This window comes from Megalops cyprinoides, chromosome 1 (genome assembly GCF_013368585.1).
Source record: "Megalops cyprinoides isolate fMegCyp1 chromosome 1, fMegCyp1.pri, whole genome shotgun sequence".
NCBI classification, from domain to species: Eukaryota; Metazoa; Chordata; class Actinopteri; order Elopiformes; family Megalopidae; genus Megalops; species Megalops cyprinoides.
This window is the reverse complement of record NC_050583.1, coordinates 61,643,479-61,668,467: the sequence shown is the minus strand read 5'-3', so window position 1 is coordinate 61,668,467 and position 24,989 is coordinate 61,643,479. Positions and strand designations below refer to the sequence as shown.

The 24,989-nt window shown below is 46.5% G+C and overlaps 1 protein-coding gene across 1 annotated transcript in view; it reads left to right on the top strand.

Annotated features, from left to right (window-relative positions):
- The window catches only part of LOC118777426 (sodium/potassium/calcium exchanger 3-like), a 67,968-nt gene that overhangs the window by 30,584 nt on the left and 12,395 nt on the right, over positions 1–24,989 (top strand). Inside the window, exons 3-6 of the mRNA XM_036528313.1 lie at positions 19,583–19,659; positions 22,883–22,957; positions 23,358–23,442; positions 24,217–24,320. Of these exons, the coding sequence (XP_036384206.1) occupies positions 19,583–19,659; positions 22,883–22,957; positions 23,358–23,442; positions 24,217–24,320 (341 nt within the window). The remainder of the gene's footprint in view (positions 1–19,582; positions 19,660–22,882; positions 22,958–23,357; positions 23,443–24,216; positions 24,321–24,989) is intronic.

Sequence of the window (24,989 nt, the reverse complement as noted above, 5' to 3'; positions counted from 1 at the left end):
GACGGATCACCGTCGCGTGGCCCGAGTCAGCTGCAGACATCCCTGCAACTCTCCAGCCATTTCTTAGCTCACTTCACTTCATTTCCATTCAGTTCCATTCATCTCAGTTCAATTCCGTTCAACTCATATCAGATTTATTGGCAAGACTAACACAGGGTATATATTGGGTATATAAAATACAGGGTATATAGTGTATATATGTATATACACTGATGAGCCAAAATAGTATATACATGTATATACTGTATATACTGTACACTGATGAGCCAAAACATTATGACCACCTGCCTAATATGCTGTTGGTCCTCCGTGTGCCACCAAAACAGCACTGACCCACTGAGGCATGGACTCTGCAAGACCCCTGAAGGTGTCCTGTGATATCTGGTACCAAAACATTAGCAGCAGATCCTTCAAGTGTTGTAAGTTGCGAGGTGGAGCGACTGTGGATCAGACTTGTCGGTCCAGCACATCCCACAGATGCTTCATCGGATTGAGATCTGGAGAATTTGGAGGCCAGGGCGACACCTTGAACACCTCGTCATGTTCCTCAAACCATTCCCGAACAATGTGTGCAGTGTGGCAGGGTGCATTATCCTGCTGAAAGAGGCCACTGCCATCAGAGAATACTATTGCCATGAAGGACACCTGGTCTGCAGCGATGTTTAGGTAAGTGGCACATGTCAAATTGACATCTACATGAATGGCCAGACCCAGGGTTTCCCAGCAGAACATTGCACAGAGCATCACACTCCCTCCACTGGCTTGTTATCTTCCCACAGTGCATCCTGGTGCCATCAGTTCCCCAGATGAATGGCACACACATACACGGCCATCCACATGATCTAAAAGAAAACAGGACTCATCGGACCAGGCAACCTTCTTCCACTGCTCCCAGGTCCAGTTCTGACGCTTACATGCCCATTGTAGGTGCTTTCGATGGTGGACAGGGGTCATCATAGGCACTCTGACAGGTCTGCGGCTACGCAGCCCCATACGCAGCAGGGTGCGATGCACTGTGTGTTGTGACACAACCATCAGTAAAATTTTCTGTGACTTGTGCCACAGTAGACCTTCTGTCGGTTCGGGCCAGACGGGATAGCCTTCGTTGCCCTCGCGCATTGACCACTGTCGGTAGGTACTCACCACTGCTGAGTGGGAGCACCCCACAAGCCTTGCCGTTTCAGAGATGCTCTGACCCAGTCGTCTGGCCGTAACAATTTGGCCCTTGTCAAAGTCGCTCAGGTCTTTACTCCTGCCCATTTCTCCTGCATCCAACACGTTGACTACGAGAACTGATTGTTCACTTACCATCTAATCTACCCAGACCTTGACATGTGCCTTTGTTTGGAGATGATCAACGTTATTCGGTTCACCTGTGAATGGTCATAATGTTTTGGCTCATCAGTGTATATTCTTACTGTCACGCATGAACACCCTGCTTAGAAAACACCTGTCTGATATGGAAATGGTATAGATACTGACCTATGGGTGGCTTTAAGGGACAGATAGAAAAGTGAGAAGGGAATCCATAGCTTGTAAAGAATGGATGGCTTCTATTGCTGAAAGGAGTTTTCTGTGGGGGCAGAGCTGCGCACGAGTGGCTTCTCAATGTAGCCCATTTCATCTGATGGAGTCGCCGTGGCGCTGGCAGACCAGTCTTCACTGCATGTCTGGGCTCTGTGAGTGGATGCCGCTGATCACTCCCATGATTCCCGAGGGGGGTGGGCTCAGAGAGCGGGGGGTGCTGGGAGATCACGGGCGAGTCGGCCGAACCGCAGCCGCATGAAGCGTGAGGGGGGCGTTCCGCTGAGCATCCGGCTGCACAACATCGCTTGCAGAACAATATCTTTTGCTCTGTTTGTTTTTTTTTCCCCTCTCTCTCTCTTTCTCTTCATCTTTTTCTCTTTGTATTTCTCTCTCCCTGAGCTGCCAGCAGGTGCTGTAGTTGATAAAACACCCGAGGTGTCTGATTCTACTCTGATGCAATCCAAACAGGGAACGCAAAGAACTGAGTGCATGTCCCATTTTGTTTTTAATACTGTACTGACCAAATATCATTTCAGCCCAAACAACAGCCCCTCTGCCCACCCCCCTTCAACACACATACACCCAGACACACGTGTTTGTCTTATCCTCTCCTCTCATTATTTATTGAGCAGGATCTTGTTGGCAGAAACCTTTCCCTTCACAGGCGTTCCATTTCCCCAGCCTGAATGTGTTTGCAATTAAGCATCGGACCAGTCATGTGACCGCACATATCGGAGTTGAGGAAGAAGCAGGAATGTCAAGGTACAGCATACATTGTCTAATGTCCACTGGCCACAGGAATTAACCAGTGGCAATCAAATCAGAGTTTGCTTGCAGTGAGTGTCTCACATTATTTTGGACAAGCAAGTCTTTTGGACCAATGCGTCTAATGCAGTTGATGTAACTGGTTTGTAAGGTCATTGTCAGTGGGCTGCAAATTGCACCCCTTTTGCACATGGTTAATTGAAATTTCTCTCCAGAATAAAGCGAGTTTCACAGGTTCGGAGTGAGCCATTTCTCAGCAGATGATTGACATGTTTTGGTCCACTTTGCTCAGTCCTTGTTGGTTGTTTTAATGGGCTCACGAGCTCAGTGAATGCACTCGTCAAGCATTCCAGCCTCCGAATCTGGGATACCTCATTGCAGACCTTTTCAGTGTTTATAAAGGATGCTATTTTGATGCATGTATTTTCCACATAAATTCAGCAGCATCTGCATTTTTAAACTCAACTGCAGCCAATTTGTTCCTCAGTGTGACGACCATGCTAGGAAAAGCAGTAACCTAATTCTGGTAGAGAGCCAGAGGGGGGCGGGGTGGGGGGGGAGTGGACAAACAGCACATGGCTCCCAGTCCGTGTTGCATGTTCTTATATAGGGTAGGACCGCAGAGACTTCCCCACACTGTTTGCCTCGAGAAGATAATTGACCCTTAGCAAGCTGCTTCAAGGTTATGCGGATTTACACGCGTTGATTTCAGAGGGGCTTATCAGAGTGGGTTGTTCCTCATGACGCTGCTCCCCGGATACGGCAGAGATCTGAGGTGTCTCCGAGCCCACCGCACACGCTGTCACCAGTGCTATTTCCTTTCATGGGTGCATTTCCTGCATCTCTTGGGGATTGCTTAAAATATTCACATAGAATGTGGTAAGCAGCTGTTGATATTGGCTGATTTTGGGGTCCAGTTACTGCTTCAAGGACACCTATTAACTCTCATTCCACAAGCAGTCAAGGTGTGCCTCCTGCTAACAAAACACACACTTTCAACAGCGCGACGGAGGCCGTTCTCACCGGTCAAGACCTCAACCAGACAAACTACATTTTCCCTCCCAGAGTTACTTTCTGTTCAAATGCCAGCATTACCATGTAACCTTTATTTATTCCCCTAGCTGGGTGCTTTTTTACATAGCAACCCCCCCCCCCCTTCACCCTCCAGCCCACACCCCCATTTTACAGTGTCATCTCTCCTTTGTCTCGGCGCTGGCGTGATATCTCTCATGTGTGATTTATGAGTCCTTCCCGCTCATGGTGTTGTAAATAGGAGCCTTACAAGGGAAATGACGTCTCTTGGGAGCGGGCCGCCTCAGAGATGCGTTCTGAGCTTCCTACAACTGCTCGGGAACATACAGGACCCTCTCTGAGCCGCGAATCAATCACAGCCTACCCAACAGCCATCGATTGAACAAGAAGTCTCTCACCCTGATAAGAAAATTCTCGTTTTACGTTCCACGCCCTGATTTGGCCTCGGTAGACGTCCGCTCATTTTCACAAAAGTGGAAGAGGAGCATAATGGGGCAACATGAGCACAAGAGCAGATTTACTTTGATGACGACAACGTTGTTCAAGAGATGCTTTGCTACAGAAAACCTTACAATGTGCAGATACAGCTGCCGTGGTGGTGGTTCCAACACTCCAGGCCTAATTTTGGAGTCACGTTCTGAGGCTGACTCAAATTAGACTACCATACGACATTATGAAGAAAGAGATAAACAGTTATAAAAGGATTAAAGCATTTTAGTGACAGAGATAATAATGAGTGGAACGATATTCGTCGAAAGAAATAATTGCTGGGGGACAGTTAATTATGCGTTCTCTTGTATGGGAGGATTTCATTTTTCTGCCATTGTATGTGTCTATTATGCAAGCATAGTAATTTCTCTGTAATGATGCAAGCACAGTGTGAGGATTCACACACACACACTACAATATGTACTGAAGACTGGAGATCCAGCTGTTGTTTCCTGCGTGGGGTTGCATCATCCGGCTGCATGTACTGCTCAGTGCTGAAGGTGCTTTTTATCACAGGTTAAGTCTTCCTTAATTTCCACAAGGCACCGTGAGTATTAGGATGCATTTTATATATGATACATGCTATATTGAGCAATGTCCTGCTCCTGATCTGAGCGCAGGTGATTTCTGGGCGTATCCCATCCCGGCCTGATCATTATGGATTACGAGACAGGTCCCATAGGAGCTGGTCCACCGCGGCTCTGTTCATTTGTTCAGTGTCTGTCTTCATGGCCTCCACACATCGCCTTAACCATTTTAAACTTTAAATGTTAAAGTTTAACATGCATAGGAAAAAAAATATATATAAAACAAGTTACGCAAGTAGAGCATCACACAGTGCGCGTGATTGAGTAAATAAACGGAGATGTTCTGGAGATGATAAATTTTAATGAGCTGCAGAGCACAGCTGTAGAACGCGCTCTCTGCCATTCACCCTGACAGCCTGTAATTGACTGCGCTGAATGAAATCTCACCTTTCCGCAGGGTGCAGGTTCTCCAGCCTTCCCAGCTGCGGAAATTCAGAAAAGTACGTTCTCCTCCGGTGGATGAGGTTACACGAGAACACTCACCCCAAGACACGGAGCCAATCAAGAGCGTTTTCCTTGCGAATGCAAGGCCGTTCAGCTTGAAATGCGACCAAGGCCTTTTTCTCCTCACATCATTATGAACCTTGGGCTCCTCTTCATGCCTCTCCTGCCTGTGATCTCACACCTGCTCTTGAACTCAGATTGATAAGGCCATGGTATACTGCTGGTCCTTCAGGCTGTGGAAGAAGGAGAGGTTTGGAGTCAGGCATGCCAATTAATTTTCTTCTGAGACCTACAGGATGACACACTCTTACATCGCAGTGTGAATACACAGTTGATCAGTGACTGAATTTGGTGAAAAAATATGCTTTAAGTGGTGAAAAAATGTACTTAAATGCTTTACTGAAATTATCATTACTTGAAGATTTCTCTGTTGGTGGACTTGTGGTATTTCAATGGTTTCTTTGGCTGCTACTAGTTTCTAAAAATAATCCATTAACAATTGCAAAAAAGCTCAGAATCCTGTTTTTGTAATACTGTATGAAAAGGGCTTGCTGATTGGTTGATTGATTTATTGATTGATTGATTTGCATGTATGGGTGAGTAGATGACCGGACAGAGTTTGCACAGATTTACAGTCGAAAGTTGAAAGCTTCTTATTCGGTCATCGTTATCGGGTTGTCCACCAGCGTGAAGCACAGCGAACTGCTGTTTGAGAGGGAGAGAAGGAGATGAGAGACTGATGAGTGAGTGACGGATCGACTGTGACTGACTAATGAATAGAAGGTGGCGGGGGGGTGTGTGTGATTGCAGAGTGGGCGGATGGCGGGAACAGTGTGTATGTGTGTGTTGGGGTGAAGCAGTAGCCACTGGAGACCACAGCAGCTGCACAGAGCCTGCTTACTCCCCCAGACACAGCGCTGCTCATTGCAGTTTATGTTCCAGGCTGGAGATGCAGTGAAGAGCATTTTTTACGGTCACAGAGATTCTCTGTCTCTCTCTCTCTCTTCCTGTTTCTCCCTTTTTGTTTTTTTTTTCTCAATAAATTCATCTTTTTTCTGTTATTACAGATTATCATGATTTCTTCTGCTTATCTGTAGCATTTGTAGCAGTAGTCATCTGCCATTGCTTCAAGTCTCCTCACAGTCAGTAAAAACATGGGAAAGAGTCAATGGCACTCCCTATCTACAGAAGTGCATATGAGCATATGTACTGTGCATATGTGCGTGCTTGCGTGAATCCATGCTTATGTGTGAAAAGTTTCAGAAGTGCATGTCCAATCACCTGGTTGTGTTTCCATGCATGCTGTATGAGCGTTCATTTGTGAGGAACGTGCCCCTGTTGTTGTAAAATGTATTTAATTTTTTATGCTGTTCGCTATTGCCACGTGACTGTATCAGACATTGTAGGTAACCCTGGATAAAGGCCTCTGTGCAGGTACAGTGATGACAACAATAGAAATATACAATAAAAGTGAAGCTCCAGCTGAAGATTTGGGAATATTTTCAGACAGTCATGATTTATTAACCAGACCTAGACAAACCAGTCCCGTCCACAACTAAAAAAATCCAGCTCACCACTTCTTTTCCATGTCAGCTGTTCATGCCACCGTGCATTTGTAAACATTCCGTGGTGAAGAATTTCCGTCTGTGAGCAGCCTGCCACTCTGAGCTCATTATCTGGGATGCAGCCGCGGCTCGGATAGGTGTGCAATACTCGGTGTGTTCCTCTATTAGGTGAGGATTCCTCTTCTTCACAGGGGAGGTGGTTTGACTTGACCACTTTGTAACTCTTCTGGAACGGCTCTTAATTCAAGGCACCTGAACACATGCACACACATGCAGCATATGCAGAAGGATGAGGCAGGCAGCTCACCTTCTGAACAGGCTTAGCTGGTGAAGCAGACACTGCATTTAACTGGTGATTTTTTGCGGCAGCTCACTGCGCCGTGCTGGGCTCCAGTGCAGCTACTGTTAGATGCCCAAGCATGAGGTCGGCCCCCCTCCCTCCCGCAGAGGGTGCCCGTTGTGTGTGTGTTAGCCACCGCAGACATTCACAAGCTTATACGCACACACAGGCCACACTGGAGCATTTAGGACTTCTGCCTGTTTTCTTCCCAGCGGATTACGCTGCATTTATGCAACATCTCAGTTCTTGAGCTTTCATGATCTTATTGAGGTTTAGTACTCGGGTTCAGTCAAAATCTGTGTACAGTCTCTCCCTCTCTCTCGCTCTATCTCTCTATCCCCTCCAAAATCCTTCCCTTGAAATGTCCGACCTATTAGGTAATGTGCCACCCAGTTGCTGTTTTTAAGTACTTGTGGCAAAAAATAAATGCAACCATATGCTCGGCTTTCTGAAGAGAGGTAGGGAATGGAGGACAAAGGGATTCTTTCTCGCCTCACGCAGAGCTGAAGGTCAGTGCAGGGATTGGAAAATATGTGGAGTATGTCTGCATGCCCAGGGAATGTGAGTGGAGGGACACTCTTCTTCACGGAGCTGGGGTTAGGGCGGGGCAGACAGGTAGTCAGAGTGGTTGATGAGGACTCACCTGTGACATCACCAGTATTGGCAACACGCCCCTCCCACACACACACAGAGCTGCATGCAAACTGATGAGGCAGCAGGACGCTGTGGACACTGCAGACAAACACGGGCTCCAGAGTCCACACCTCATACTACACACAGACTGGCCTGGTGTTGTCACTCATGTCATGAACACTGTCTGTTTTGGGTTTGTGCTGGATTTGGATTCGGGGGTCCTTCCAACCACAGTGGTATGGCAGAAGCTTACAGGATACTGTAAGTCAATGTCTGGACATAACTTTTCGTGCTAAGGTATCGCATTACTGTGGCTGCAGTTCAACTGAACGAGCTGCTCTATACTGTTAGAATTAGAAGATCCTGTGTTTTTGGCTGCAATTTGAGCAAGCAGCTGTAGAAACGGCGTTGACTTACTGGTGTAGACTGCCACCAGCAGTAATTATATTTCACCACTAGAGGTGCTATAGGACAAAAAGGGCGGCAACATAAATGGTACCTGTTCAGGTCTTGGGAGACAATAGGTGTAATCAGTAGACCCAGCAGCCAAAACAGCAAGTGCAGAGCTGGATGTAGGGGTCAGACCAAGCTAACTACGGTAGCCTTAAGCCTGCTCTCACACTCTGATCTCTCTGGGCCTTCTGCTACGGCTGCAGAGCCATTTCCTTCTGCTCTGAGGCTCAGAAAGCATTTTATGGAATTGCCGAGTTGATCCAGGGAATGAGATTTTAATATGGTTGACAAAGGCCGAGGTCCCAGGCCCCCAGGGCTCTCTCGGCTAACTGGAGATGCGCAGGACACGGTAATTGGCAGAGCTAATTACTGCAATGATGCCGAACGGTGAGCCGCAAGCACCGTGAGGTGAGAGGCGCCAGGAGCCCCTGTGGTGGTTTCATTGCATTACCATCCGCAAGCCTGGAGGAACGCCGAAACGCCTCCATGGTCCCCATGTCACGTGTCATGAGCGCAAAGCCAAATGCACGCGTGGTATTGCAAGGATCAGATTTCAGATGTATCTGAAACGACCAAAAGCAGCTCTTTTCTTTGTGATGTGTGGCTAAGTCGGGTACTTTCTGAATTGGAATAACATATTGCGTTATAAATACATTTTCAGAGCTATAGCTTCAAGAGTTGTTTACAGAACCGTCTCTTGTGCTTGTTTTCTTTTGTTCTGTGCAATCAAAGTGATTCAGTTTGGTTGGAGCCAAGGATTTCTCAGAACTGAGCATCTGAGCCAATCAGAGATGGATACTTGAAATTCTCACTGTAACCTTTTGGTCAGATAATTCTCCCTTTCACCATTATTGCCAATTTTTCCATTTCTCACTTGCTGGCACAGCAGCTGTTGTCAAATCTTAACTGTGTCTGTTATGTGTGGTAATGTAAAAAAGGGGTCAATTCTATTATGGCTGTTTTATGAAATTTCTTAGATTTTGAGAGTATTTGTTTTAGAGACACCTTGATTAAAACACAGCTATGGAGAATGTCTTCCCTACAATCACAACACAGAATTCATTTGTACTTAATGCTTCATCAATGTACTGTTGTACCAATGTACCAACCATGTATGCTTGTTGAAGTTTTCAACATCATTGATGAAATTTAAATTGTAATAAAGAAAGTTGTTAAAGTTGTTAAACTTAAAAAATTGGTTTGAGTACTTTACTTAAGAGAAGAGTAACAGTGTTTTGTCATTAGTTTAGAGGGGCAATTGAAAAATAATAAATAATAATAAAGCTGAAGAGACATATTTTAACAAAATATTTTCAGTAGACAACAGTTCTTAATATTTGACAAGATATTGCTGATTCATCTGGAAGAAAAAAAAAACACTGTGTTTTCAAATGTGATCTCAAATGCAGGTCAGCAGTCAATTAACAGATTAATCTTGTTAATAATTAATTAAGAGAACGCAGATGGAAGAAAAAAAAAACGCATGCACAGTGGATCCTTAGGACCAATGTTGAGAAACACTGCGATACAGAATATAAATGACAAACTCTACTGCCGTGACGATTCCAGCCAAACATTAGTTTCTGCCTCTTTGGGTCAGGAGGTTTGCCTGGCTCTCTCTTCATCCTATACTGCAGAGAAAGGACTTAATTCCACAGTTCACTGAAGCAGTTTAGCAGAGATAGGAAGTAAGCTGCATGCCTACTCCTTTACTGTGTTGTAAATATTGATGTGTTTAGAGGATTAGACTTTGGTTTCAGGCATCCGTTGAAGATGCATCATCCTATGAGATCCCACTGAAGCACAGTCCCACAAAGAAGCAGCCACACGTGGCCCTTAATGACACTCTAATCGTGTCACAAACATTCCCCTGTTAAAAAATACATCCTTAGATGACATTTTCCATCGTTAATCTAAACTGCCATCGACAGAGGGATTAGAGCTAGTTCAGCTCCTCTCTCCTGTGATCTGAGGACACTGCAGCTCTGCTCATTTTTTAGCTCCTGCTGTACCAGAACACAAGTCTGTTCTAGGACCTGTACCAAGAGCTCACGCAACCGCATGCCTCCTTCTCACCTTTGTGTGTGCATGCGTGGCCATCGTCCAGCGAAATCCTCGCATTTCGCCGCCAATTTGCAAGCATCACTTTGTTGTGAACGGTAGGTAAAGGGTCGGGTTGGTAAAAAACCAACACCAGCGTGTTCAGAAAACAACATCTGTTCCCGCATACTATGAGATGAAAGAGAAGCTTTTTTTCCCGTTGTGTTCCTAAAAAGCCGTCCTTATCCCCGGTGATCTATTTGATGATCTATTCAGTGATGTATAGGATTGGAGTGACTCAATTATGGAGCACAACAATTATATAATAATCACACTGTTACGCAATCAGCGTGGACTGGCATCTCTGTTGTGTTTTTCTGCCTTCTGCTCCACCAGCAGCCGTCCCCGGTCAATCCAGCTGGATCCAGCCTAGATTTAAAACTCAGGATCTGACTACAGCCCTTTGCATATATAGCACCCCAGTATTCCTGCCCACCCCATCACACCAACACTGTAGGAGTGTGTGCACTCATATAAAATTACGGTATGTTTGTTTAGTTGATGCAATTATATAGCGCAACTTACATATTCTACAACTATTACTACGTTATACCTTTATACAGTTGGGTTTTTACTGAGGCAATTCAGGTTAGCTACGTTGCTCAAGGGTACAACAGCTTTGGCTCGCTTTGGAATTGAACTGGCAACCGGCAGGTTGTGAGTCCCGCTCCTTACTATTAGACCACACTGCTGCCATAAGTGTGTACGTGTGCCCATGTGCGTGTGCGTGTGCACGCGCACACGTATGTGAGTGAATCTGTGTGAGTGTGCGTGTGCGAGCGTGTGTGCACTCCACCTTCACATCTATGGGCAGGGAGATGAGCATTGTTAAGAAGGGACCCGAATAATCTCAGCCCTGGATAAAGAAAAGAATACGAGAGACCGAAGGAACAGCACAGTACTTCCCCTCTCAGCGTAAGTATTCTCATGCTGTCTTTCTACGTCATCCCCGTTATTGAAGATTGCGGAGCTGCACGCAATGAAACAGCAAAGGTGCCGATACCGCTGGGCACGTGGAATGCCTGGTGTTACGGTCACATGACATGGCACACAAGCAGGCTTGATGCTCCACACAGTTCCTGAAAAGGAATGATTGAGTTCCACCTATTAGACCTCAGTGTGGGAGCGCTGATTGAGAATGGTGGCTGTGCTGATGGAGGCCATTGTAGGAGGGTGATTCACACTGCCGCGCGTTTAGCCTTTTGACTCTCACTGGTTAACTATCCATACTTCCAAGACTGACGTCACCCTAGCCTTTCATATAAGCCCTCGCATATAGAGAAATGAAAGTAATGACCATGTAATCAAGACCTCAGGGATGTTTCTCTCAATACAGCCATCTGCGCTATCAATCTATCTATCTATACTGCACTATCTATCTATCTATCTATTTATATATATATACTGTAGATGGAGTGGCCATGATTAATGTGAACCATCGGAGGACATACGAGACTGCAATATGTACGTATTACCATGAAACTCATGTATCATCACCAGTGTCTTGCCAAGCATATTCTCTCCATTCCTCCATTTCTCTCTATTTAGCTATATATTCTCTTACACCACTAATGAAGGTGTTAAAGAATATGTAGCTAAATAGGTTATATTGAAACACCCTTTTAGTAATAATAATTTTGTGTTCATTTACACCAATGTCCTTAAGGTATCCACACAGCAAGAAAGAAACATTTAGTTCTGCTGACAGAGGGCGACGGGTCCTGGTGTTGGGTCCCCACATGGGTGGAGAGGAAAGAGTGAGTGACAGGAGATCTGACAGGCTACAGACCTTGTGAACCTGCAGCTACCTGTCACCTGATGTGACGAGACAAGATGGACTTTCTGAAGTAGGCTGTCACCTGTAATTTCGTCTGCTGAAGAGCACCTGTCAGACGCCCTGTCAAGGGGGTCGTCACTAGGGGCCGGCAGGACTTTTTGGACACTGTTTTGGCTTAAACAGTTACATGAATTATTTCCCATAATTCCCATTTTCCACATGTCCGATTTTCTTAAATACGGGCAGTGACTTCAATGGAAAACAATCCAAATTTAAGAAATCACTACGTTTAATACATGCCACATATCCTCAGCAGCTTTAAGCACTATTTAACATAGCAAATAATGTCCTCTAAACCCAGACTCTGCTCTCCCCTCCTTCTCAGTGACCCTGTCAGCCTGTTTTTTTATTTTTCCAGCGGTAGCTCTCTTATCACTGAAAGACACAATAAACCATGCAGCAAATCTATTTGTAAGTGAATAAACATGAGGTGTGTGCATGGTGGCAGTTTCATAAATAGAATAAAAAAGCTAGACAACTAAAATGAAAGAGTAAAAGCCTGTGTAACAGGGCGACAGGTTAAACCCATCATGCCCCAGCTGGTCTAGAAGTGGGAGAAACAACCGACTGACACGCAGACTTGTAACGAGACCACTGAGGATATTACGCAGTTGTAGCCTTTGAAGTGGGCTCTTTCACAGTGCCCACTAGTTTAGTTGTGCTTTAGTTGTGTCATCATGAAGTTTTTAGAGGAGTATTCCTGTGTCATTGTGGATTCGGGCATAAGAGTGCAGTCGTACAAGGTGAAACGGTGTCACTGCTTTGACACCCCATGTAGAGAGGGACCAGGGGAATCCATGTAGGTTTAGTGAGAGGGACCAGGGGAAGAGGAGGTAGAGTGTGCCACAGTGCCCCAGCAGAGAGGAGGACATATTTTTAGGTGCAGGGTGCTGTTGTCAGGGTAACATGGCGGTATGACATGGCCAGCGACCTCCTTGTACGCTTACAGTCTGTATATATGTATAGTATTACTCTGTGTTAAACAGTCTCATACCTACCTCTCTTCTGAGGAACAGTCCATTGCAGTCATTTCAATGCAGACAGAATTTCTGACAGAATTTATTTCTCCGTCATTAGGTAAGTAGGGGTAAGTACTCATAAGCTGGGTTAATGTATATACAATCTACTCTCCTTGTAATAATGATAGTGAAATTATGTAAATATACTTACAAAGCAACAGAACACACTAATGCTATAATTTTATACGTAATAAGCTCTTTCATGAAGATCACCTAATATATACAGGGATGTGACACAACTGGAGGCTGGTGTATGGTAGAGGTGCCTTTAGACTATGTATACAACTGCACTGTACACATCATTATTTTCTAGTTTTTTAGCTTTCCAAATAAGCTGAAGATATGAGCTAGTAAATGTCAGGTGGCTAGCTACAGGACTATGTAGACATCATGAATACAGGTTATTGTTTTTAATAGTAATACTTTATCTAGTTAATTAAACACTCTTTTTGACAAAACTCTTACAATTAAAATAAAATGTCGTTATCTTTGTGGATACTAGTATAACTTTTTGCCAGTCATTGGGAATAAATCAGAAAGCCAACTAACTTTGATTGATGATCAAGCAGGGACTTTTCAGTGTGACATATATGTAGTGATACTGTATGTTGAGTAGAGTGGAGTTGCGCTGTGTCTTGCACATGGAGTCCAGTTCAGGTTTTGGTTGTCCTTGTATTTCTATGTTTCATTACCCAGAAAACACATTACTTGTGCAGAAAGTTGTTCCCGTATATGTAAATGACTTTGTAACATTTGTAAAAAAAAAAAAAAGTGTGACCCTGGGGATTTCAAAGAGTGCCAGTGGAAGGTTATTGCATAAAACAAGAAGTCTGGTGGTGCTTTGAAATCTGGTGATGTTTCAGTGTATAGTTGCTTATAAGTAATGGATGTAGTTAATTCTCTCTTTGCTCCTATTATCTATAAAACTCTGCAACAACACAAAGCTGAAAAGTAAGGAGCATGAATGGGGAAGGTTAATGTGAGGATTCATCTCCATTAAGCTCAAACCACACACACGTGCCTGCACACACACACACACACACACACACACACACACACACACACACATGCATGCACACACAGACACACATGCATACATATATCAAAACTGTGATGTGCTGCAATTGTTGTCTAATGTAGGAGTCTTGCTGGTTTAATTCCACATGAAAGGATAATTCCTGATCTTGCGTCAGTGCGTGCACTTAAAGACAACTCAACAGATTATACATTTCCAGGAATCAACTATAGCGAACCGAAAAAAAAAGACAATTTCATGAAATGGACAGGAACATTTTAAAGGGATTTATATATTATAATGACAATAAAAGCAGCTTTTCTGGACATGCTGTAAGCTACCACAGCAGTCTATTTATTCAGCAAATCCATAAAGAGATCATTTCACTGCACAGAGACCCAGGGACCGATGACCCAGTATCATCTCTAAGCTAATCATGGCCATCATCATTTTTTTGTAATGTACAGTAGACAGCACTCAGGAATATTTAGTGGCAATGTCATGCTTCTGGCATGCCAGCACTGTATAAAATATCCCCAGAGGGCACTGTGGCCATTATGAATGTTCAGTGAATTTGGGTGATTGAATTTTTGATCGTTTTTATGAAACATTACTGCAACGATGACCATGTCATCAGTTGGAGGGACATTTAGTATCAGTATGCCAGTATGACTAACATTCAGTGCTGTTAGTGACTGGATTGATACTAGTGAAGTCACTAGTTTGGTACTAAGTTGGTTACTAAGTTGGCTACACAGTGGTACTTGCATGTTTCACTTTTTGTGTAAGCCTTCTGCTCATGTTGATCAGACCTACCAAGGATGGCACTTTCTATAGTAACAACCCAGGGGAGGGTAGTGTCCTGGGTTCCCGGAGCAGAGATGATATCAGCGAGTTAAGCCCTCTGTGCCAGTCTTCCTCAGCCAGGGGTCCAAGCAAGTGCCTCTTTCCTCCAGTGAGGACAGAACACCCAATTATATCCACTCTGCCTGTCCAAAGGTTGCAATAGTGGCTTTCATCCACCCTCATGTGAGTGAAATCCGTCTCTCGTTTCCACTTGTCCTCTGAGCCATTTCTGCTGCAGGGTCAGTCTCTTCTTCTCAAGCTGTGTATGCTGTCCCGTTCTCAGCTCACCTCATTTGCGCGTACCGCCCATTGGGAATCCACAGGCAAAGCAGTAGTGCACCCCCCCCCCCCCCCTATTTCGCGAGGAGTAAAACCTTGCGTCGCCGAGCCGTGTGACTCAGCAAGATGGGTGTGTTGCGCCTCTTTGTTTGCTGTGTACTCTCCTTCGTGTTTGTCGGTGAGGCGGTCCGCGAGTGATGGCTCCGGCTCAGAAAGGGGGAACCCCCGAGGCTGTCGACACGAGAGACGTATTCATCACATGAAGATTTTTTTATTTTCGGGAAGAAGCCTTTTTCTGTGTGCTGAGTAAGGGGGAGAGGATCGCAAACCGGGGGAATTTTTTTTTTCTTCTGACAGATGGAGAGCTTGTGTCTGAAGTACACTAATGAATGGAGGAAAACAGCCCCCTCACAGTCCGGTAGACCAGCTTCTCAGAGAGGCGCATAACGCGACCATACGATGCGCGTGCGTCATCAAAGCCAATCATATCGTCTACACTCAGTCTGGGTCCATTTTGAATTACCTCTAGTAATGACAAATTATGGAGGCTAATCTCTGTTGATACATTAGGACACATTAGAGTCCTTCTCTTCATAGTGAGGATATGAGAATCCTCCATATTCGAGCCACCTCCTGCTGAATAAATAAAGCAGACCCCGAGGAATGGAGTCCTGGGGGTTGTCCCTATATTTCCTCTCGTTAGGGAAGCACTGGGAGGGGGGGGGGGTTACTCCCGTGCCCCTGTGTCCTTGGCCTGGTGAAGGTGTGCTGTGCTCTCCCCCTTGTCCTGCGGCAGAGCCATAATGAGAGCAGGACTCATTTGTGCCTTTGAAGAGCGGAGGAGATGTCAACCCGGAGCAGCCGTCTAATGGAGTCTAAGAATAGAAACCCCCCCCCGCCACCACCACCACCCCCACCCCCACCCCATGAGAGCTCCGCGCTCTGCGCTCCGCACCGTGGAAGCAGCGTGCAGGACCCCACGCCAAACGCGCATGTAGCACTTGTAGCCGTAAATATTAAACGCTTCCAGCTGACAGGTTAGCGCTGCAGCACCGCGTTCCCCGTTCTCCTTTTTTTTGTCGAGGCGTTTGCCGCGCAGCAGAAGGGGCGGCGGGCAAGCTTAGGGAAGGAGAAGCGTGCCACAGTGAGGGAGTGTAAACGGTTAAAACCGTGCGGACGTGTCAAAGAGCAGTGCAAAAGCTCGGGGGACGAAGCGGGTTCTCAAGTCAGCTGCGCTGTGCCCCACGCGCCTGTCCCGCGTACGTGCCGCTTGTCTGAAGTCTTCAGAGTCCCGCCTCGGTGCCAGCGCAAGCGCCACTCGAGCTGTCTGGCTGCCCTTTTGATGGGAAATGCTAGGAAATGTGAAGCAGATGTTCGCGGCTGCCCGTAAATCTTGCATTGATTGTTGCGTCGGCTGAATTAGTCGGCGGGGATGGTTCACAGCTGACAGGGCCAAGTGCTGGCATGCAAGTGTGTGTGAACGGAGCACTGCTGTACAAGGGTGGGAAGGTGTGCTAATTTCACATGGGTCGTTCTGCCTTTGGCTGTGTGCTCCCCAGTACAACCCTACTGAGTGCTGCTCATGAATCTTCATTAGCAAGACACCTCTAAGATCTTCAGTTTCACACTGCCCTACACGACACACTACAGACTAAATCAGACTGTTCAGTAGAGGTGGGTAGTTTGAATTAAACAGGAGGTGGTCATGAAACATCACTCCCACTCCCACTAAATACAAGACGCAGATTAGACTCTTCGATTGGTTGGATCTTTTATTGCCGATTGGTTGGGCTTAGTTATCCACATTCAGCCCCAGGAGAACTATCAGCTATCTGGAATGGTATCAGAGGATGCACCCCAAATGATTCAACATAAAATGCTGGTTAGGATTCACATACCCAACTTTCACACAGGTACAGAAAGGAAAAGACCCCAGTATATAGCAAACAAGCTCCACACCAGCACACTGAAAACATTTGGATATGGTCTACCTTCTTGCTGAACATAATTCTGAGCAGGAAAATGTCACTCAGTGCTTTGTTCCCTTAGACTGGAAACCAATCCAGTCAAATGCATCTCAGCTGAAGTTAATGGTTAACAGACTCAGCCTGTTGATTGGTTTGTTTAAGAAAGGCAACCATTTAGACTGTCTTTTTGGCAGCAGAGCCGTTGTGAATGAGTGTGTATCCGACATAGACAAAACAGCCCTTTATTTTCCATTTTGTAGCTACAGCAATGCAGAAAAAGGGTAGGTTTATACAATCGAATAAAGAGGTGAATGTTAGCGGTGATGTCCAGTGCCAGTGTCCGAGGTGGGCAGGCAGAATTCCTGCCACTGCATTAATGGGTTGTTTGGTAGAGCAATATCAGATGACAGCGTGCACCGCAAGTGGCTTGTGTATTTAGGAGTCCAGCACAGGGGACCATAACCTCCTCCCAGCTCTGCTTAGGCAGACCATTAGTGGTGCAAGAATTACACCCATCAAATCTCCGGGTTTGTTCAGGCCCAGTGGCGAGGTTTTCCAGTGGAATCTGTGCGCAGAGCTGCACTCACCTCATATACCCCCGTAACAAGCATGCTATTGACCAGGGCGTGCTGCTTGCCCGATCCCGCCAAGTGTGCAAAATGTAATTTGATGTGGGTGGTCCCTAGGATTGACTGCATGGGTTCGCGTACATGCGCGCATAGCGTAGTATTTTGTTTGTGTTCTTCTGTGCTGACAGGAGCTCATTGTAATTGCTTTGGGGATTTCTTTTAATTCAAGAAACTTGCCAACTTGAAACCGCTTCTTTTTGTTGTTGTTGTTGATTCAAGTTTGCTTAGTATGGCTGCTTAGCGCTGTTTTGTTCTGCGGCTCTGTAATTGAAATGAGGTTAATCAGCACCTCTTGAGAGTAAATGGTGAAGTCCTGTGGATTAATGTGTGGGGACTCTAGTCGTGATGAGCTGCAGTGGGCGTTTGAGGCGTTTTAATGAAGGGATCCCGGTTATTGGCTTCTGTAATGATTGTAAACAGCTAAGCCAAAAAAAATCCAGAGACCCTGGGTATTTTTTGGACAGATAGATTAATGACTCTAGTGTTAGCTTTTTTTTACATTTTATCAGTTTAATATTATCTGGCATTATTTAAGGCAGAAGGAGAGCTGACCGAGGATTCAAAGCCAGAGTACAATATTCTGACAATGTGAGTCGGGTATGCCGTCAGGGTTGTCCTGTCACAACTCCGTTGCATTTATGAGTTCCAGGGTAAGTGAGCAGTATTGGATAAAAGCGTCAGTGAAATGCACATGCTGACACCAGCAGTCTTCTGAGGCTACAGACAGCCATCTCCAGCCAGACTGGCATGTACTCCACTGGGCAAAGAGAGAGGACAGACTTCAGAGCAGCCTCTGTGTTTAGGCACTTAGGGGATCCGCTGAAGCGACTGCTCACCCCTAGCTCTCCCTTTAAATGGTCACTGCATGTGTCCTGCGCCCCGTGTAATCCTTTTTCCCTTTCTGTCCCTCATGCTCCTTTTCTCCACTACTCCTCGTCTCTCTGGCGCCCTCTCTGGCCACCGGGATAACAGGCACGCGGTCCTGTCCGGTGTGATGTGGTTCATGTGAGTTCACCTCTCCGTGCTTTCTCCGCTGCGACCTCGCGGGCCGCTTCCGGAGTAATGTCAGCGCACAATGTGCAGCAGAGATCGCGGGAGGCGGACAGCGTCCTCCGCAGGGGCCCGCGGGCCCCGTCACCCACGCTCCTGACGTAACGGCGCCCGAGGCGTCGGGATGAATCGCGGGCTGCTGTCATTGTGCCCTGAGCGTCCTGTGCTGTCGTCCTCGTCATTTTACTGTAGTTGACATTTTGTGCTGTGTGGTTAATTGCATATCTGTACATATGCCGCATTTACTGCCTGTTGCCCTAACGCATATTGGTACTGAGTGCACTGGGGCAGAGCTTACTGTGACATACACCCTTTGTTCTTTCTGTGTGTGCTTGACTGGAACCCCTTAGGTATGGACGGAAAGGCAAGGTAGGGCTGTTACGTGGTCCTAAAGTGGATTTCTGTTGCACCTGTGATGTGTTCAGGCCAATGCAGCAGACACCACTGTACGATTTGTTCATCTTCAGTTCAAATGATGAAACAGCCTATGTTACTCTGGTAGGGTCAGGGTGTGTGTCTGCAGGGTGGGGGGGGGGGGGGGGGGGGGGGGGTTATTCACACAGAAGACTGAATTATTCACTCTTCAGGGCCCAGCGATGGATGTCGTTCTATCAGACCAACTGCCCAGGAATAAGCCCATTATCACACGCCAGTGGAGTCACAGCAAATTCCTTAAATTCACAGCACTGGTTTGTCTTGCTGAGTTCTAACACTTTGAGTTTGAATGCTTACCCACTTTACGCAGCAAGATTAAAGCTGAAGAATTTGCCTGACAAGATTCCGTTGTTTACGACACTGCTTGTAATTGCCCTTCTAGAGATTTATAGCAATGACTTTGACCTCTCTTCTCATCATTTGACTTACGGACAGTGCCTAAGATGAGGGGTGGGAGGCACAGCCTCGCTCTGGAGAAAAACACAATGAATGGATGCTACTCACTGACATGCATTCCTCTGGGTGTTAGTGAAGTCTGGTGTGTAACCCTGAGTCTCTCTCTCTCCACAGCTCTGCACGAGTTCCCCACAGACATCTTCTCCCACAAGGAGCGGACAGAGGGGGCGGTGGCACTGCACGTCTTCTGTGTGAGTCCCCCCGACATTTCTCACTCTGCCCCATCTCTGTCCCAGGATCACCGTCTGAGCGGGGAAGCAGAAGGGCTTTTAACGGCATAAAAACCGTTCCCTCAGTACGCGAAGGAAGGGTTGAGCTCATTCTCCGGCGAAGGTGTGCTCACGTCTGCCCCTAAAGTTTGACATTTTATGAGAATGGGTGTTGCTCTCATTTCTCTGAATTCCGGCAGCTCCACGGTGGAGGGACACGGAGAGCAATACTCTTCTTGAAGATGCAGTTCACCCATCAAAAACTGGGTGCTGTACTGTCAGCTAAAGACACCCCTTTATCCTCCAATTGCTGAAGACATGAATTTCATGCGGACATACCCTCAGCTGTTCCTGAGGAAGGCAGTAGTGCACAGCACCACAGATAGGAGCTGTGGTATATTTCTTTAGGAAAAGAGACATTCAGAGGAGCTTAATTCACTTGCAGTACCAAAAGAAGGGGCATGGACCTAAGGCCCAGGAAATGAGAGCAAAAGCTCGATGGAAGTTAAAGAAGCAAAGAGCAGTCAGCTGTGTTATGCTAATGCTCACACGGTTCTCAGATGGTTTTTCCTCATTTACGCATGCTCACATAAAGACAGGATTAAAGATTAGACATGTGAAGCTGTTCGTCTACAGTGAATTAAAAAAACACGGAAAGGTCTTTTGACCCCTGGGAGTACATGAACATTGGACTCATTGGTTACAAAAGGCCCCTACAGCTCCTAGGACAGAGTACTCCTCCACAGAAATTCAGACACAGACACAGCACTGAAGACAGGCTGACAAAAGAGAACATATCCTGGCAAGGATGCACATGAAGGCTGCAATTCATTTTAATGGCAAACTAAATCTCACTGTGTTACATTTCAGTCCGTTTCAGTCTAATTCTTGACATTTTAAACAATATTTTGATGGTTACACTGTCTGGGGGTTAAGGGTGTTTCAGCTTTCCTTGGATAAGATGAATCTTGCAGCAGGAAAATATCTCAATGAATGACAGGATTTGTTTTCTGCATTGTTTTGTTAATACCCAAATACAATGCCTTCATGCTATGCACCATGAGAATTGAAGTAAAATCCTGCAGCGCTCTATGGCTGACTGGTTTCAATAGGGATTTCTAGTTTACCAGACTGAGAAAGTGATAGCTGGCTGGCAACCAACGCTAAACAAATGGCTTTGGAGTCCAAACTGCGCTGCTAAGTACAACAGTGCATCTGGGCCTACACAGCATGAGCGCGGCCAACTGCTCCAGCACTGGGGTCCTGTCAACACCGCTGGCAGTTTATTTATTGCAGCCCATAAATACGTTCGCAATTACAACCAGATTGCCGTGGAGCGCAGTTTACCCTGAGAGAGCTGCGCTTCCATCAAGCGCTGTGAGCTCCGTGACGACCGTGTCCGACTGCAGCATCCCCAGGACCGGGCTTCAGGGGAGAGGGTGGAGCCGGAGGAGAGGAGGGAAGAGAGAGGGAGCTAGAGGGGGGAGGAGGGGAGATGGGAGTGGAGCTGGATGGATGAACAGGTGAAGGGGAGATGGGAAGGGGCTCATGGTTGGATGGATGGAGAGGTAGGGTTTCAGCAATGGAGGACAGATATGCCTCGCTGACAGATTTGATAGGCGGTGGGGAACAGGTGGAAGGCCAGGACTGGAGGGCGGAGGAATGATGGGTAGGACTCAGTAAGTGAATGGGTTACACACTGGCCTCCGTTCAAGTTCCACCAGTTGTTATCAGCATGTTATTATGTTTTTTTTTCCCCTTTTTCCCCTCTGTATTGAAATGTAAATGGTGCCTCTCTGCAGCTGTGGCTGGAGTGGTGTTGTTGGGGATGTGGAGGCTAAAAGCTGTGACTGCAGGCAGTGACAATGCCACATCTGGCCGAGGCTGAGGTTCTGGGGGCCCCTGTTTCATTGCTAACCTGAGAGAGCTGCCTTAGGTCTTAAAAGCAGCCAGGTCAGAGGTCACAGACAGAGCGTAAAAGATTTGATTGGGTGCGAAATTAAAGCTTGACCCCAACAAATATCAGATAATCTCATCTGCTCCCTGTGTGGGTATGGCAAAGAAGCTTCCCTTCAGCGACTTAGCTGAGACGTTTTAGGGTGCAAACATGTTTACAGACCCAGTTCTATTTTCAAAAAAAAAACAGTCAAAAATTACAATTATGTCTATTTTTATTACTGTTGCATTACTAGCGTGTTGCGTGTGATGTTGTTTACTGTTGACTGAGAGCACAGCAGAGGAATTTTACTCAGATACAGATGGCAGTGGTGTTTGCAGGGAATCAGCCTTTAGCAAATTAATCTTATTCGTTTATCTTTTGGGTCCTCCGCTGCTCGGCATTGTGATGCTCGGCGAGTTTCAGAGCTTGTTACATAATTGTCACATTTTGTGCGCTGCGCTTGAGCCGAATTAAATGCACTGATTGGCAAAGTCTTCTCAGAAAACAGCTGTTTGACAAGTCCCAGGGGCCCGAGCGGGGCCAGCGCGCGCAGCCCGAAGTCTCTTCATCCACAAACGGGCTCGGCGAGCCAGAGATGCTGATGCAGGATGCTGTGAAGAGCGGTCTGTGAGGTGCGCCGTACACCAAGACTATCCCTGCTGCCACTGGGCTGGTTCAGCTCCCAGGAGGAAGGTGGCCTTTCGTGCCTTCGCCCCAAAGTAATCCCATCCCTGTCCGTCACAGGACCGCTCTTCCCCGCCACCCTGTCACTGACCCGTGCTCAGGCCCACAGCCGGAACGCTCAGATGGTCCGGCACTTTGTCACACGCCGGTCTGCGCCAGCTGATTATGACACTTCCATTCCGCAAAGTTCCTGGAAATGTCAGCCTGTACAGTACTTTGGAGGAAGGACTGAGGTGAAGAACAGATGCGGGTCGACAGAGTGGCAGCCCTAATGGCAGCCCACAGCTGGAGGCCCTGTGTGTCCTGCTTTCTAAACAGGCCTCTGTTAACCCAAAAGCCACTCTAGGATGGGCATGAATGTATTAGAATGTAGTAGAAAATACATCATGTATATTTTACATTTAAAACGTGTTTTAAAGATGATGTGCTTTTGAAATGTGTTAATTGCACATATATTCATGAGGAAAAAAGATTTGTTCAGTGTGGCTATGATTTTGTCATATGTTGTGTGTGTGTGTGTCTGTGTGTATGTTTCAGTATTACTCCAAGGCTAATTGTTTGCTGTTCTCCCTTCTACCTCAGGCTGTGTACATGTTCTGTGCCCTGGCCCTAGTTTGTGATGACTACTTTGTTCCCTCTCTGGAAAAGATCTGTGAGGTCAGTCCATGGCACGCGTGCATACACACACACACACACACACACACACACACACACACAGACACCCACACTTGCACGCTTGATCGGGATGTGCCTGTGGCCGCTGCTTCATTCACTCAGTGTGAAACGGCAGCAGTAAGCAGCAGCACTCTAGTAGAGTGAGCAGGTTAACCTACGGCAGTCAGAGTGCTTAGCACTCAGGACAGGAAGTGCCCAGGGCTCTCAGTCAAGCGCAGCGCGACACACTGTACACCGCTCAAAAGAATCCCGACCGACCGTGTGGAAAACGAGGGGGGATGAGAGGCAGGCGTCCAGCCCTGGGTTTGTAAACGTCTTGCAAATGTGATGTGAGTACTGCATGTGCTGTGCTGCTCCTGAGAACGGCCTCCTCTGTCCCCAGCGCCTGCACCTGAGCGAAGACGTGGCGGGGGCCACCTTCATGGCCGCCGGCAGCTCCGCTCCCGAGCTCTTCACCTCCATCATCGGTGACGTACTCCTGCCTCTTGCCCCCCTCCCCCAGGCACCCTTTACAAAACTAGCCGAGCATTTATCGTAGGAGAGGATGTTTTCAAAAGGGTTCCGTGAGGATAACAAGAGAACGCCGAGTACCACTTTCCTACAAGAGCCACTCTCAATATCATCTCATAAACAGCGATTTGAGTTCTTGGCAAAGACAACAGTGAAAAGTAGAGCACTCAAGTCTTGTTGTTTTAAGAAAAATGAACATTAATTTTGCCCCTCATTGTACTGATCTCTAGTAAAGATGTGGCTAATCATTAAAAAGCTCTGACATACTGGCTTCATGTGAAATGGTGTTTTTAGGCAACCTTTATGTACCCACCTGTAATACTCCCAACACAAATGTGCAGGTTAAATAACAAGGAATTTCCTGCCAATACCGTTATTTTCAAAAAGACTGTTAACAGCTTTCTAAGTCGTGGCAGTCGTGGCAGCAAATCCAACAGCATATATACATTTTATCTGAAGTGATTTGCAGTCTTGTTTCAATATTGATGTTTAGAGTGGGTATATAAGTTAGTTTCAGTCAATACATTCAGAAAATATCCACAGAACATTAAGTATTTTCAATATTTATTGGTAATAGTTTTCTGTTTTCTGGTGTGCTATGCGCTCCAGTTTTGTTCTTAACAAATGTACTAGGCTTAGTTAACAATGGACAAATTGTATGTTCAATGAAACTGAAACCCTGTTGATTTGTTTGTATGACTGTGGCGTGTGCATCTGTCCACTTGTAACAGGCGTGTTCATCACTAAGGGCGATGTGGGGGTGGGCACCATCGTGGGCTCAGCCGTGTTCAACATCCTCTGCATCATCGGCGTTTGCGGCTTCTTTGCCGGCCAGGTAATGAATCAGTGATTGGCAATCAGCAATCAGGGTGGGGGGGGGAAGGCTCCCCATTCACACGGATGCAGGTTTTCTGTGTTTTTTTTTTCTTTTCCATCCATCTGTTAGTAGCACCATGGCTTGCTAATGTTAAAACCCTGTCACAAACTGGTCACACACGGGTTGCCTGTGCGCTCTGCAGTACCTGGTTCAGGGACAGGGGCACCTGGGTGCAGCTTCACCAGCTGTGGGTGGTTTCCAGGTAGCCTGGAGGGAGCCTGGATTACGTGCGATGCACTTGTTGGGCTTTGTCTTACAATGGGGCTACAGGAAAGCTTACACAGGGTTGGCACTTCCACACTCATGCCTGAGATACACCCACTCAGGGCCAACGTTAAAGTGGAATCTGTGAGTTCTTGAGACTTGTTATTTATCCCTAATTTATTGTTATTTTCCCCTAATAGTATGTTAGTTGTTGTTGAGGCTGTAGTCCATTTTGGTTCAGGATTTAGAAGGATATCCTTGCTGAGTTGTGGTTCCATATTCAACACCCCTGTCCCAGACTTTCCTTCACCTGCATGGGTGAATAACCACCTCGAGGTCAGGAGTGCCTCTCACTCTGGACTGCTGTGGAGTAAACACAGCCGCTACACGGTGGCATTTTTATGTTGTGCTTCAGATGTGCGG